Consider the following 14,596-nt stretch of genomic DNA (forward strand, 5'->3'; position numbering starts at 1 on the left):
GAATTACAATAGTCAAGCTTAGATAATACCAAGGAATTTATAAGAATACGAAGAGAGCCTAATTGAAGGAATGAACGAATGGATCAAATTTGATGGAGAGCAAAAAAAGAAGAGATCACTTTTGAAATATGAGAATGAAAGGTTAAAGTATTGTCTATCATAAATCCTAAAATTTTAGCTGTTGTTGAAAATTTCAAAGGAGCACCTTTCATACTAAAATTTGAAGACTTTGCAGATGAAGTCCTTGAGGCAAAGAGCATTACTGCAGTTCTGGTGGCGCCTGATTGGCCCCATAGACCATGATATGTGGACCTAGTTCATCTAAAGAGAGATGAAGGTCTCAGGTTGTTGATTCAGATGAATCTGCAGACTCAGGGCCCGATCCCTATAGAGAATGACTCTTCAGCCTGCTACCCTAGTAAGGAAGGGATACTTGGAGGTGATTGTTTGCACACTGCTTAGAGCCAAGAAACCTTAGACAATGGTGATCTATGCCAAGACCTGGAAGACTTTCCAACAGTGGTGCACTAAGATTAATGTGGTGGTCTTACAAGCCCCGATCTTTGGTAGTCCTGGAATTTTTGCAAGAGGGACTTGAAAAAGTCCTGTTGGTTGGATTGCTTAAAGTGCAGATAACAAGCCTTTCCTGTTTCCAAGCTTGAGGAGATATCTCTGGCCTCTCACCCAGATGTGGCGAGATTCTTTATAGGGGCTCTTGGGTTGCACCTTCCATTGTATCTACCATCTCTATCCTGGAACTTTAATACCATTTTGCAAGGTCTCAGTAGAGCTCCATATTAGCCCTTACAGAAGGTTTCCCTCTTAGATATGATGGTCAAGACATTGGTCCTGGTTGCAATTACATCAGTAAGATGAGTCTGAGTTACAAGCTTTGTTTTGCATGGAGCCATTTCTTATGATTATGGAAACAGGGGTTTCCTTGCACAAGGTGCCTTCATTTCTGCCGAAAGTCGTCTCTGCCTTTCATGTCAATCAGGAAATCCGTTTGCCTACCTTTCAATCTACAGAGTCGAAGGAAAAGAACAAAATATTGCATTTGCTAGACATCAGGAGAGTCCTTCATGCCACCTCGAAGTTACAAATGAATTTCGAGTTTCTGATTGCCTATTTGTTCTGACCAGTCATGCTAAGAAAGTCAGGTCTGCGTCCAAGGCCTTGATTTCCAGATGGATTAAAATGGCAATTTCCTCTGCAGATGCAGATGCCAATAGCGTTGAAGGCATACTCCACCAGAAGGGCGGCTACTTCATGGACAGAGGCTCAGGCAGTGGAGATTTGTAAAGCAGCGACGTGGTCTACTCTTCATTCCTTTACCAGGTTCTATAAAGTGGACATGGCAGCCAGGAAGGACACCGCTTTTGGGTCCTCAGTATTAAAGGCAGGCTCAGTAGATCCGCCCTAGACTCAGGGGACTGCTTTGGTATGTCCTTAACGTTCAGGACTACTAGACACACTGCACTAGAAAGAAAGATTAGGTTCTTACCTTGATAATCTTCTTTCTTGTAGATGTGTCTAGTAGTCCTGAAGCCTCGCCCTGTGAATAGGCTTCACCTTCCTTTGACTCTTAATTTCAGTCTGTATCTGACTGAAGAATTTCGCTGTCTGTCAGCTAAGCTGGAAAAAAAAAAGGATATCAAGTCTGGGGGTCCTTTGATCAAGCTGCGGTAGGGGTTTAATACACATAATACCACGCGTTAAACCGCCTGCTGCGCTAGCCGCTAACGCCTGCATTGAGCAGGCGTTAGTTTTTTAGCTGGCCACGGGGGTTAGCGCATGATGAAATATCCGACGCGCTAACCCCGCTAGTGCTGCTTGATAAAAGGAGCCCTGAGTTTCTACTTCTTAGCAGGACATGCGAGTAGCTATGAGCTCCATAGTACCGGTTGCACACAGTTTTATATAATTTTAATAATGTTATACTTGTTTCAGAGCAGAACAGAAGTATAATGTTGGGGAGTTTTCCCCATTGCCCTTCTTCTGGTGATGTCTTCTATTACAGTGGTTCTTGACTGCTTTTGTACAAACTGAGGGAGCAGGAACAAACCTCCTGGGAAGGTGGCAGAGTTGAAAGATGAGTGATATCATTCTGCAAGAACTTGCAGGTTCAGAGGCATAACCCTAGGACTACTAGACACATTTACAAGAAAGATTATCGAGGTAAGAAAACATTAAACATGTATATCGAACCTCCAATCCTGGGCCCTCACCGTACAAATGAAATTAAACGAGACCAAAACAAAACTACTTTGGCTCGGCCCAAAATTAGATAAGCTACCCACCCTCATCCCTCTGTCCTCTGGCACCACATTGCATCTTGAACACTCATGCAAAGTTCTGGGCATCATGATTGATTCCACACTGTCCTTCAATGACCACCTTAATTCCTTAGTAAAAAAAATGCTTTTTCAATTTTCACATGTTAAGGAAAGTGAGATCCTGCTTCTATCATCATCATTTTGCTGTCCTCGTTCAATCCATCATTTTTTCCAGACTGGATTACTGTAACTCTGTTTACTTAAGCCTGACAAAGAAAAGCCTTCACAGACTCCAACGGATCCAGAACACTGCTGCTAAACTAATCTTCACAAAAAGAAAATTTGACCACGTCTCCCCGCTTCTTTCTAAGCTTCACTGGCTCCCAGTAACCCTTAGGGTTCACTACAAATGCGCCTGCCTAACCTTCAAGTCTCTACACGGTATCCTGCCTCCCCTTTTCCACTATCTTGGAACTCCTCTAATCCCAACACCATCAGATCTACTCAAAAATTCAAACTATCCTTCCCCTCTTTAAAAGGCATATCCCATGCAGGAAAACTAGGGACTTCCCTCTTCTTCAGGATCACCGAACTCTGGAACAGTTTTACCACCCCGCTTCGGTGCCTGTGCTCCAACTCTTCCGAAAACATCTGAAAACTTGGCTCTTCTCCAAAATGTAATGACCTCTCCCTCATCGATATACTAATTCCCTCTAAACCTCTCTTTCTAAGTCCTTCTACTTTTCATTGTAGTTCCTTTCTATACCAATTCCTGTAAACCGTGCCGAGCTCTACTTCTGTGAAGATGATGCGGTATGCAAACTTAAGGTTTAGTTTAGTTTAATAAAACTGAGATATTGAATCAAGCCAGTGTCAAGCTCTGTCATCTGGTTTAGCACCAAAATCTAGCCAGAATAACAGAGGATGTCCCCCATTTTTAGCAACAGGACACTTTTAAAGAACCATGTTTTTGCAACTACCATCACAAAGCATTTCAAGATGGATAGTTCTGCTTCTTTTGTTGAAAAAGTAAAACCTCAAAATTCTGATTGCTTTGCAACAGGAGTTGAAAACCAGACATGGGGAAAATTGCCCAGATGCTGATGGAGCTTTCTAGCTATCCAAATCATGAAAAGTGAACATAACAGATGTGGGCAGAATGCCATACAGCAAACATATAGACAGTTTAATGGTTGCAAGACAATTTTTAACACCAGAGGGACATTTTAAAGCATGAGAAAATGTGTGAGTTCTATTGGATAAAATAGCCATTCAATAAAGCTGTAATAACTATACATAAATTTTATACTCTTGATTGCTATATGGAGAGACAATGTAAAGCAATCCCGGATTGTGTGTTGTGTTTTTTTGTAACAGTTGTCATCAGATTATCCAGTGGTCAATACAGAATCACTATAAAGAGCTGAAAATTACATACTAAGCTTTGTAGTAAGGTTTCCAGAATATCTGCAGTGACTGTGTATGAGAGAAATTACATGTGTAGCAGCATGCCAAAATGTGCTTTCCTTTGCATTTGCAGGAGGAACATTCAGGGCTCCTATTCTAGAAAGGTGCCAGACAGTGGTGTAGTGTGGGGGGTGGGGTCTCTGAGCGATGGTCATTTTGGCAACTTCTGTTTGATCTGTTTTGATTGTGGGTATGACCTTTTTCATACATTGGACCCGACGGCACAATAGTGATTTGGCTGTCTTCTAGTAGTTTTTTTGAAGCTTTGGGCAGCATTGTTACTGGCATGTTGGTATCTCCAAGTATAAGTAGTCTGGTGTACTGGCTTGATATTATTTCTAGCAGTTTCGAAGTTGTGTTTGATTGGGATTTAGGAAGTCTGTATACCAGTAGAATACTAGTGCTGCCCGATTCGATTCGATTCAGCCTATTGAATCAATTTTTCAATTCGATTCGATTTTCCTGCCCAATTGGGTGGGTTTCTTTGGGTGTTTTTTTCAAACATCCTGGTGGGTTTATTTTATAGCCTCTTCACCCTTTTTATAGCCTCTTCACCCCCGTTGCCCTCTCCTACCCACACTGGCACTGTGGTGTAAACAAAATAAACAAACAAAAAAGACTTTTCCTCTCTCTGTTAAATCCTAGCTCACATTCACAGTCTAACACCAGTTCTGGTAGGATACACATTTCAAATGTGACATATTGTAATCACAAAACAGAAAATAAAATTATTTTTTCTACCTTTTATTGTTTGGTCATTATTCGAATCATGTTGGTTCCAGGCTCTGGTTTCTGTTTGTCTTCTGATAATTCGCTTGCCAGGGTCTCCTGCCCATTTGTCATTTTCTTCTTTCTCCATGCTAAACATCCATCTTCCAGTTCCATCCTCCCCCTCTGTTTCTCTTCCCTCCCCCGGAGGTCTGGCATCTTTCCTTTTTTTCGTCTCCATCCCCGCAGCTGCAGCGATGGACCCCACCATCCCCAGATCCACCATCTCTCCTTTTCTCAACTACTCTTTCATCCAGCATCTCTCCCTCCTTCCCCACCACTGCAGGGTCCACCATCTTTCCCTTTCTCTTCCCAACTACCTTCCTATCCAGTATCTCTATCCCTCCCCACACCATCCCTTGTACCCAACTTCTCTTTCTGTTCCTTCCCTCCCTCCTTCCATCCCATTGTCCACCATCCCTCTCAGCCATACCACAGCGGGCTGCCAGACCTGTCCCGCAGCTGTCAGACTTGTCCCGCAGGAAGTGATGTTCTTTCTTTATCTCCATGAGACAGGGCCCGAACGAAGCTCTGTCCCTGACATCACCAGCTCATAACCCTTGCAGTCTGTGGACGTCGCTTTCTGTATTCAATTCAGTAGCCTTAACCACACCCCTAGCCTGCCTTCCACCTGGGAGATCTGTGCGCAGGGCAGGGTGCGCGAACTGAGCTGTCAGCCGCTAGGAAGCAGAAGGTATACCTTGGCGCTCATTGGTGGAAAACAGCAGTAGCGGTGATAGAGGTGTACTCTGAGGCTTGAGAGGAGAGAGTGCGAGAATAAAGAGGAGCAGAATTGGCTTTTGGACTCTTGCCTGTAGCCGTTGGTCAAGCAACACGTGCAGAGCAGAAATTACATTAGATGGACTCCGGCAGCAGAGGGAAAGCCTGAACGGATCTCTACAAGGGGGCCGAGTCGCTGACTCGGTGAGTTCGGTTTTTTGTACAAACGAATCGATTCAAATCAATTCACCCAAAGTGAATCGATGAATCGATTTGAATCAGAAATTGGGCAGCACTATAGAATACCAATGCTGTTCGTGGTGGAGTTGGTTTTGTCTTCAAGCTTGCATGCTATGTATTCAAGATCGGGATGGGTGGTGGAGTCAGGGTAATATTGTAGCTGTTCTTGTATACTATGGCTTTGCCACCTCCTCCCCTTTCTCTTCCTGGAATTTGGATGATGTTGTATCCTGGTGGACAGAGGTGGGGTAGTTCTGGATTGTTTAGCTCTTTTAGCCATGTTTTGTGAGAAAGGCCAGCCCCAGGTCATTTGTTGAGATCAGCTTATTTAGAAGGAATAATTTGTTTACCAGAGGTTGCAATGATGTACATGCAGGGGATCGGAGTCAAGGCTTTATATTTCTTTGATTCAAGTTTCAAGTTTATTATTTCTCTTGATTAATCGCTTAATCAAATTCTAAGCAATGAACATTTTAAAATACATTCAATGAGAGACAAACAGTACAAACTTAAATAATAACATCGGGTAATTAACTAATACATGTTCTCATTACATAAGGTAAGATAGGGTTTTGAAATACAATTGATTAAAGAAAAGCAAAACAAAGGAAAAGCACAATAGGGAAACATATAACGCTAAAACATAGAATAATAAAATCACTGGCCTTAAAATTATTCTTCAGGTTAGTTTGATTTTCTGAAGGGGGTTTGTTTTAACTGGTTTTTGCTGGTTGTGCGTTTAAGCCTGAGAATGAAGATGGGGTTCAGGCAAGGTCCATAGCTGTCCTACAGTGTGTTGGATGAGTTTTGGGGCCCAGGTTTTTGATGGGTAGTGTTGAGACAGTTCTGCTAGTGGATGATGAAGCTTTTCGTTAGCTTACCGATAATTTATTTTATTACCCCATTCCTCCCATTGTCCTGTTCTGTTTTCCTTTTTTTAAAAAAAAAAATATTGTAAATTTTTATTATTTTCATCCCTTTTATATCTTTCCTCTATTGTTTGTATTAGTCTCTGTCTTTATTACCCTTTAAATATATATATATATTAAATTTTATTGTAAAAGAAGAGATAGGATTTGAGTGGGTGAGAGTTTCATCGTGGTTGCTTAGTTTAGGATGTTATTGGGTTTTGTCAGAGGTTGTGAGTTTGAGAGGTGATTTTGGCTGTGCATGAAGAGGTAGAACATAAGAACACAAGAATAGCCTTACTGGGTCGGACCAATGGTCCATCAAGCCCAGTAGCCCGTTCTCACAGTGACCAATCCAGGTCACTAGTACCTGGCCAAAACCCAAGGAGTAGCAACATTCCATGCTACTGATCCAGGGCAAGCAGTGGCTTCCCCCATGTTTTTCTCAATAACAGACTATGGACTTTTCCTCCAGGAAATTGTCCAAACCTTTCTTAAAACCAGCTATGCTATCCGCTCTTACCACAACCTCTGGCAATGCATTCCAGAGCTTAACTATTCTCTGAGTGAAAAAAAATTTCCTCCTATTGGTTTTAAAAATATTTCCCTGTAACTTCATCGAGTGTCCCCTAGTCTTTGTAATTTTTGACAGAGTGAAAAATCGATCCACTTGTACCCGTTCTACTCCACTCAGGATTTTGTGGACTTCAACCATATTTCTCTTCTTTGAACCTTTTCTAGCGCCACTATATCTTTCTTGAGATAAGGCAACCAGAATTGAATGCAATACTCCAGATGAGGTCGCACCATGGAACTTCATCGAGTGTTCCCCTAGTCTTTGTAATTTTTGACAGAGTGAAAAATCGATCCACATGCACCCGTTCTACTCCACTCAGGATTTTGTAGACTTCAACTATATTTCTCTTCTTTGAATCTTTTCTAGCGCCACTATAACTTTCTTGAGATAAGGCAACCAGAATTGAACGCAGTACTCCAGATGAGGTCGCACCATGGAGCGATACAGGGGCATTATAACATTCTTAGTCATCCCTTTTTTAATAATTCCTAGCATCCCGTTTGCTTTTTTGGCCGCCGCTGCACATTGGGTAGAAGGTTTCATCGTATTGTCTACAATAATACCCAGATCCTTTTCTTGGGCGCTAACCCCCAAGGAGGACCCTAGCATCCGGTAACTGTGATTCAGGTTATTCTTTCCAATGTGCATCACTCTGCATTTTTCCACATTAAATTTCATCTGTCATTTGGACGCCCAGTCTTCCAATTTCCTAAGGTCCACCTGGTGATTTTGACTGTAAGTGGAGAGGTAGGGTAGGTTTTGAGTGGTTACCTCAATAAATCTTCACAGTCTATAATTTCTAAGAGTACTTAGCTTCAAACAACAGATGCTAAAGATAGCCACTTCAAACAATAGTCACCTGAGGATATCCAGTAAAGAAAAAAAAATTACAGACTGTGGAGATTTAGGCCCTGATTCTGCAAAATGTATCTAAAGTTAGGCGCCGTTTAGGTGCCTAAGTTAAGCGTCCTTTGTAGAATCGTGCTCAGCAGAGTTCAGCACTGTTTAGGCATCTAACTTTTTAGGCGCCCTTTAGAGCAGTGTTCTTCAACCTTTTTACACCTGTGGACCGGCAGAAATAAAAGAATTATTTTGTGGACCGGCAAACTACTAGGACTAAAATTTAAAAACCCCGTTTACGCCCCATCTCCACGAGCTCGGTCCCCGCAAACCATCTGGGAGGAACATTAGTCGGGAGGAACCGCAGTCGGCAGGAAATTTAACTGCCGACTGGATCTCGCCGGCCCTGCGCGGACCTGCAGAAATTTTCTGTGGACCGGCACCGGTCCGCGGACCGGCGGTTGAACAACTGTGCTTTAGAGAATCAGGTTTTAGGTGAGATTTAGATGTCCGAAAAATGTCCTTAATGTTATAATATCTTATTATTTTGTTATTAGAATGGCGATTTTATGCTGTTTTTCATTATAAGTGTAATACTAGGAGTTGGATTTGTTTAATTCTATATATAATTCTATATATATAAGCTCATGTAAACCTTTTCCTTTCTCTTCTTATATTTTTAAGTTCTTGTAAACCGTGCCGAGCTCCACTTCCATGGAGAGGATGCGGTATATAAACTTAAGGTTTAGTTTAGTTTCATGCTTTTATTTATTTGTCATTGCTCAAACCACGCCTTTTCCACGCCCACACCTATGGAGTTAGGCGTGAGTTTTTAACATGGGCATCCATGAAATTGTGGCCACGTCTACAAAGTGGCGTTTATGTCCTTTGGATGCCTTAGTACCAATTATCACTTGTTAAGACCCTAAATTGGCTTATTAACTACTTAGATAGGACGTCGAAAGCACACCTAATGGTAGGCATGACTTAGGTGCCCTTTATAGAATCAGGGCCTTAGGGTACTTTTACAAAACTGTGGTAGCGATTCTCCTGTGGCAAGTGCACTGAAGCCCATGGGAATTGAATAGTTTTCCATTTCATTGTTAGTACAATCTTTGGTCTTAACATTATGCATTTTCATCGTCTTTGTATTATTCAAAATTCAGCAATCCGCTTGATATGTAAGTTGAGGAAATGGGATCATATCACACCTTTTATTACCGAGAGCTTCACTGGCTTCCTGTTGAAGCCAGGGTTATGTTTAAATTTGGTTGTATCCTTTATAGGATTTTGAATGGCTCGGTTCCCAATTATGTAGTCGAGCATTTTTTGTTTGCTGCTTCTTCTCATTTAACCCAGAGCATTGCTCCTTTTGTTTTCCCTTCAATGAGAAGCAGGCAATGAAAATAGCATGTGGAGCGTATGCTTTCATTCCAAGCTGCATGGTTCATATTAGAGTTTTCCATTGATGCAAGACCCTTTCTTATATGCATTTTAGGCAATTTTTGAAATCATATTTGTTTAACAATTTTCTTTTACAATAATATGTGTGGCACAATGGTTAAAGCTAAAGCCTCAGCACCCTGAGGTTGTGGGTTCAAACCTATGCTGCTCCTTGTGACCTTGGGCAAGTCACTTAATCCCTCCATTGCCCCAGGTACATTAGATAGATTGTGAGCCCACTGGGACAGACCGGGAAAATGCTTGAGAACCTGAATAAATTCATGTAAACCATTCTGAGCACCCCTGGGAGAATGGTATAGAAAATTGAATTAATAAATAAATGTATTTTCTATTTTTGTATCTTCACTGAGATTGTTCAGGGTTTTGTTTTTTTTCTTTTATTCTGTGAACCACATCGAACTGCAAGGCCATTATGGTATACAAATAAATGATTATGTTATGTTAATGTTATTGAGAAATTATTATAGTTTATTTATTTATATCCCGCCTTTCCCAAGGCAAGTCAAATTAAGATACAAACATAATTAAAATCACATACATTTCAACAATATCAAACATCATAACACATACAAATAATATAAAACCCCATGAATATCACAAACCCCATGAAAATGCAAAATAATCTTGTGCATTTCAACCATTTTTATATATTTTTGTACTGATTTTAAGTTTTTTGACCAGAGTGGTGATTTTTTGTGGAGGAATTCTTTCCCTAATGTAAAGTATAAACTTTTTTAGAGGATACCTAGCAAAAGTATTTTTATAATTTGGTTGAATTACAGATTGGGTTTTTTTGTTTAGAGATTGTTATCCCTTCTGTGTCCAAGTTTGATATATGCCTTTATACTTAAATCATCTTTTATTACTGCAAAAGAAAACCACAAGAACACCACCATGTGAATATCAATTTTTTTACTGTTTTCCCAGATCCACCATACAACCCTACACATGAATTATTACTCATGAATTATTATTACTGCTAATTACCATTTTGTATAGCACTACTAGACATACACATAGCTGTACAGAGCTCTCACAATCTCCACCCCTCCTCGACATATACACCTTCACTAAAAAAATCCATGGAACATACCAAAACGCCTTCATATGTAATGCCAGCCATGTATTGGTCCTTTGCATGTCAAACTCACCCCTAACCATCTTCTAAAATCTCCCCACTCACCTTCAAAATCACCCTTTTCTCTCCCACCTTCACTCTGGGAATTCCTCACATTACTCCAGTCTCTTGGAAATAGCTTCTAAATATAGGACTTACACACTAACATCAAGGATCACTGCCACTCTGGGAAGCCTACTATGGCCAGGAAACAACACAGAGAGGGTACCCTAAAAACCAAACTAAAAAGCGCCAAGGGCTTCAATAAATTGGGATTAATTTTGATTGACCCAACACGAGCCGTGTTTGATGCACAGTTCCTATATCAGGGGTTGTCCATTTTATTGAAATACCATATAGATATTGAAGTCAGAAAATAATATACAGTAGTAGTTAACTGGTATTTAGTAAATATACCAAAAAGCAACCTTGCCAGCTAACATTCCTTTATTATATTAGCTCTCCTGCTACTTTTCCTAACATAACATTTTTTTTTTGCAGTGGAACTCTCAATAGAATTTTAAAATTCTTGCTTGTTTTTTTTCCCTCTCAGACTCCAATGAACCAAGCTTCAACCCGCTCGCATTGCATTTTCACCATACACATTTCAAGTAAAGAGCCTGGATCTGCAACTATTCGTCGTTCCAAGCTGCATTTGGTAGACTTAGCTGGTTCAGAGCGTGTTGCAAAAACTGGTGTTGGAGGCCAGTTACTGACAGAGGCCAAATACATCAACTTGTCATTACACTATCTGGAGCAGGTAAAACTAGCATAATTGATGTGTTGTGTAAAAATGATCTTCATTTTGTGCACATCAGATGTTGTCTCCCATTTCTGCCTTATTTCCTCCTTGGGTCATGTACCTAACATAATTCAGATTCTTTTTCATGGCCTAGAGCTGGAAAGAAATCCTGTTCCAAGAATGCACCCTTTAGTGTTTACCTTATGCCAGAAGGGCATGGATGTTCTGTCAACAAACATGACTAAATCAAGTACATGAATGGGTGCCATCATTCAACGTTACCTAGACAGAACAGCTCTCCCAGAGCTCATAACTAATGTAAACATCTGAACTTCCATGACTCTTCCCATGTGCACTGGTCTCTTCAGTCCAGATAGCCAATTTTGGTGGTCCTGAGTAGAGAATGATACGGTGACAAAATTCATCACCGTTCCCGTCCCCGCGGATAACCGCGGGAAATAATCCCATGTCATATTTTTGTGTCTATTTCAGCCTCAGTCCTTCTACACCAGCATTCTTCAAAGCAAAGCTTGTGGGTCAGTGGTTGTGGCCATTCATACTCTGATTCTTCCCTCTCTCCTTAAAGAATGACATGAAGATGGTTTACCGTGGTTATCCGCGGGGACGGGAACGGTGATGAATTTTGTCACCGTATCATTCTCTAGTCCTGAGTCCAACATGGGTGGGCCGCTCTCTTCTTCCCCCAGCCCATGCAGCCTCTCTTTCCCGCCCTTCCCACTCCCCCAGCCCGTGCAGCAGCCCTACTGACTGAGTCTTATCTAAGACTTCTGTGAAGCAGAGAATAGGCTCTTAATTGTACAAAAAGTAGTGAATTGAATCATTTCAGCACAGTGAATCTGTGCAGCCCAGTAGATCTTCCTCAGCTGAAGTTGACTTTGTTATATCACTAAGGGGGCAAATTACTTAGCTGTGATAAAATATGGAACTTTACTCCAGCTTAATTTCTTTGAGGACAAGCAGGCCTTCTATTTTCACAGTTGGGTGACCTCATCCAACAGAGCCCAGCACAGATCTTGCTAGTGGAAATTTATGCAGAAGCGTCTATCATACCATTCATTCGCGGGTGCCTTCCTGCTCAACACCCAAGCCCAGGTACCTCAGTCTTTGTTTTGTTTTTCTGCAGAGCTGAGAGGACACATCTTGTGCCTTCCCAAATGTGGGTTTTTTTTAGATTTATTTCCCTTATTGTCCCTTTAAAGTACTTTTTGTTACTTAACCTATATATTTCCTTATTTTGTGTGTGGCATTTAAAGTTTCATTCTTTTTCACGGTGTTAGGTCCATATTTAGATTAGAGCCCTCAATTTTAGCATGCCCCTTTTTGCTTCAAAAATTGAGAAGTTTAATTTGGCCTTTATACGTTTTGGGATGGGATGTTGAAGAAAACCCACGGTAGCTTCAAGAGCTGCGCTTAATGTAATCGAGTGATCTCAGGTGCCTTTCTCCTGACCAAGCTCCTAACTTTTGTTCACTCTGTTTGCAAATGCAGTTGAGGAAACAGAGAGTGTGGCAGGTTCAAAAGTTGAAGCTGTTTGGCTCCTAGATGTTGGTGCTTCAAGAGGTGCTGGCATTAGCATTGACACATTTTGACAATGGGGAAGGAAGCATCCCGGAGTCGAATGATAGGGCTGTACCTCAGCACTCTTTAAGACATGGGCATCGACCCACTGAGCCAAGGCAGGCTGAGGCCTTCTCCTTTCATTCATATGTAGACTATATACCCTCATCCTGAACCTTTGAAGCATCGACCAGAGCAAAATGGTGCTGAATTGTAGAAGATAGGCCAGACCTTATGATAGATATAACCGTACACAGAATTGTCTGAGGTGCTGCACTGAATTTGAAGCAATTCTATAACTGAATTCCTCTGCATAGGTGCCTAGAAAACACGCATGGAACCTATTCTGTAAAGGAAAGGAGGCACCTATATTCCCTTCTAGAATATTAGCTTTACTGACTATCTCTGTGTGTACCATTTAGGTGCTTGCAGTTATGCCAGCCAGAGAGCCAGTGTAAGTGCAAGTGTCTAAGTGTGCCACGGGTGTGCGTAACTCACAGTTTTCTGCAAGTTATGTACATGAGATCCCTGCCTAGGTCCCCCCCCCCCCCTCCCATCCTCTGCCTCTGTGTTCACACCCATTGCAAATATATGCTTTATAAATTAAGTGACTATTTGAAGAATAGCACTTAAGCAGCATGTTGGCAAATATACGCTAAGAGCCTGATTCTATATATCATGCCTAAAAAGATCGTGCCAACTAGTATGGTGCCAAGAGCAATTCTACAAGGTGGGTGTACCTTTTATTGAATCGTGCTTACTACTGATGTACGACGCCTAACTTGGGCACAGGCATTTAGACCAGCAAAAATCAGGCCTATACCTACACCTAAGCTGTGCGCACATTAGGCGTATTCTATAACAATTGCATCATTTTTAGGAACTCCCCTTTTCAAATCCACGCACGTCAACTGGCACATACTTTTTTTCAGAATCACACTTTCTGAGTTATGTGCCCCAATTTGCGTCAATTATGAGGTGTTAATTGTCAGTTATGGGCACCAATTAAACAATGTTGTGCTACATGCACTGATGCCCACGCACATACCTCAACAACTTGCAACATAGGGCCAGATTCACTAACCTGCGGGTTAAAACCACGGCCTTACACTGCAGGGAAGGGTGGGAGAGTCAGGGCAGACAGGTGATGAGGGCAGCATCGGGGCAGGCAGGCAGATCAGGAAATCAGGAGATCAGGGCTGACAGGACTGAGCAAGGCGGCAGAAGGCAGTCGGAAAGGACTTCAGCGACTGGTCCTCAGCAGTTGCTTTTTGGGTTGATCGGCCAGCACAGTCGAATCGGCAAATTTGTTTAGTGAATCACAACCCTGCCTACTTTGCATGCAGTTCCCCTCATTTGCATGCACAGATCGGAATCGGATCGTAAAACAGGTTAGTGAATGCTGCAGGAGGGAAATCGGGTCGCAAAGGGCTCGCAAACCGATTGGTACACGATTGGTTTGCTTAGTGAATCTAGCCCATAGTTTCTACTACCTACCACTACTACTACTATTTATCATTTCTAGGGGGCTGAAAGACGTATGCAGTGCTGTACATTTAACATTCAGTAGACTGTCCCTGCTCAAAAGAGCTTACAATTTAATTTCGACAGCCAGACAGGACATTTCAGGTTGGGGAGTTCTGGCAGAAGGAATAATACAATGGGTACAGTGACTGGGAGTTAAGAGTTGAAAGCAGCTTCAAAAAATTAGCTTTTAGCTTGGATTTGAATACTGCTAGAGATGGGGCATGATGTTTGGACAATTTCCTGGAGGAAAAGTCCATAGCATGTTATTTAGAAAGACATGGGGAAGCCACTGCTTGCCCTGGATCAGTAGCATGGAATGTTGCTACTCCTTGGGTTTTGGCCAGGTACTAGGGTCCTGAATTGGCCACCGTG

At 41.7% G+C, this 14,596-nt stretch overlaps 1 protein-coding gene across 1 annotated transcript in view; it reads left to right on the plus strand.

The window, feature by feature from the left end:
- The window catches only part of KIF6 (kinesin family member 6), a 511,469-nt gene that overhangs the window by 132,875 nt on the left and 363,998 nt on the right, over positions 1–14,596 (plus strand). Inside the window, exon 7 of the mRNA XM_033938641.1 lies at positions 10,931–11,137. Coding sequence (XP_033794532.1) covers positions 10,931–11,137 — 207 coding nt within the window. The remainder of the gene's footprint in view (positions 1–10,930; positions 11,138–14,596) is intronic.

Source organism: Geotrypetes seraphini, chromosome 3 (genome assembly GCF_902459505.1).
Source record: "Geotrypetes seraphini chromosome 3, aGeoSer1.1, whole genome shotgun sequence".
NCBI classification, from domain to species: domain Eukaryota; kingdom Metazoa; phylum Chordata; class Amphibia; order Gymnophiona; family Dermophiidae; genus Geotrypetes; species Geotrypetes seraphini.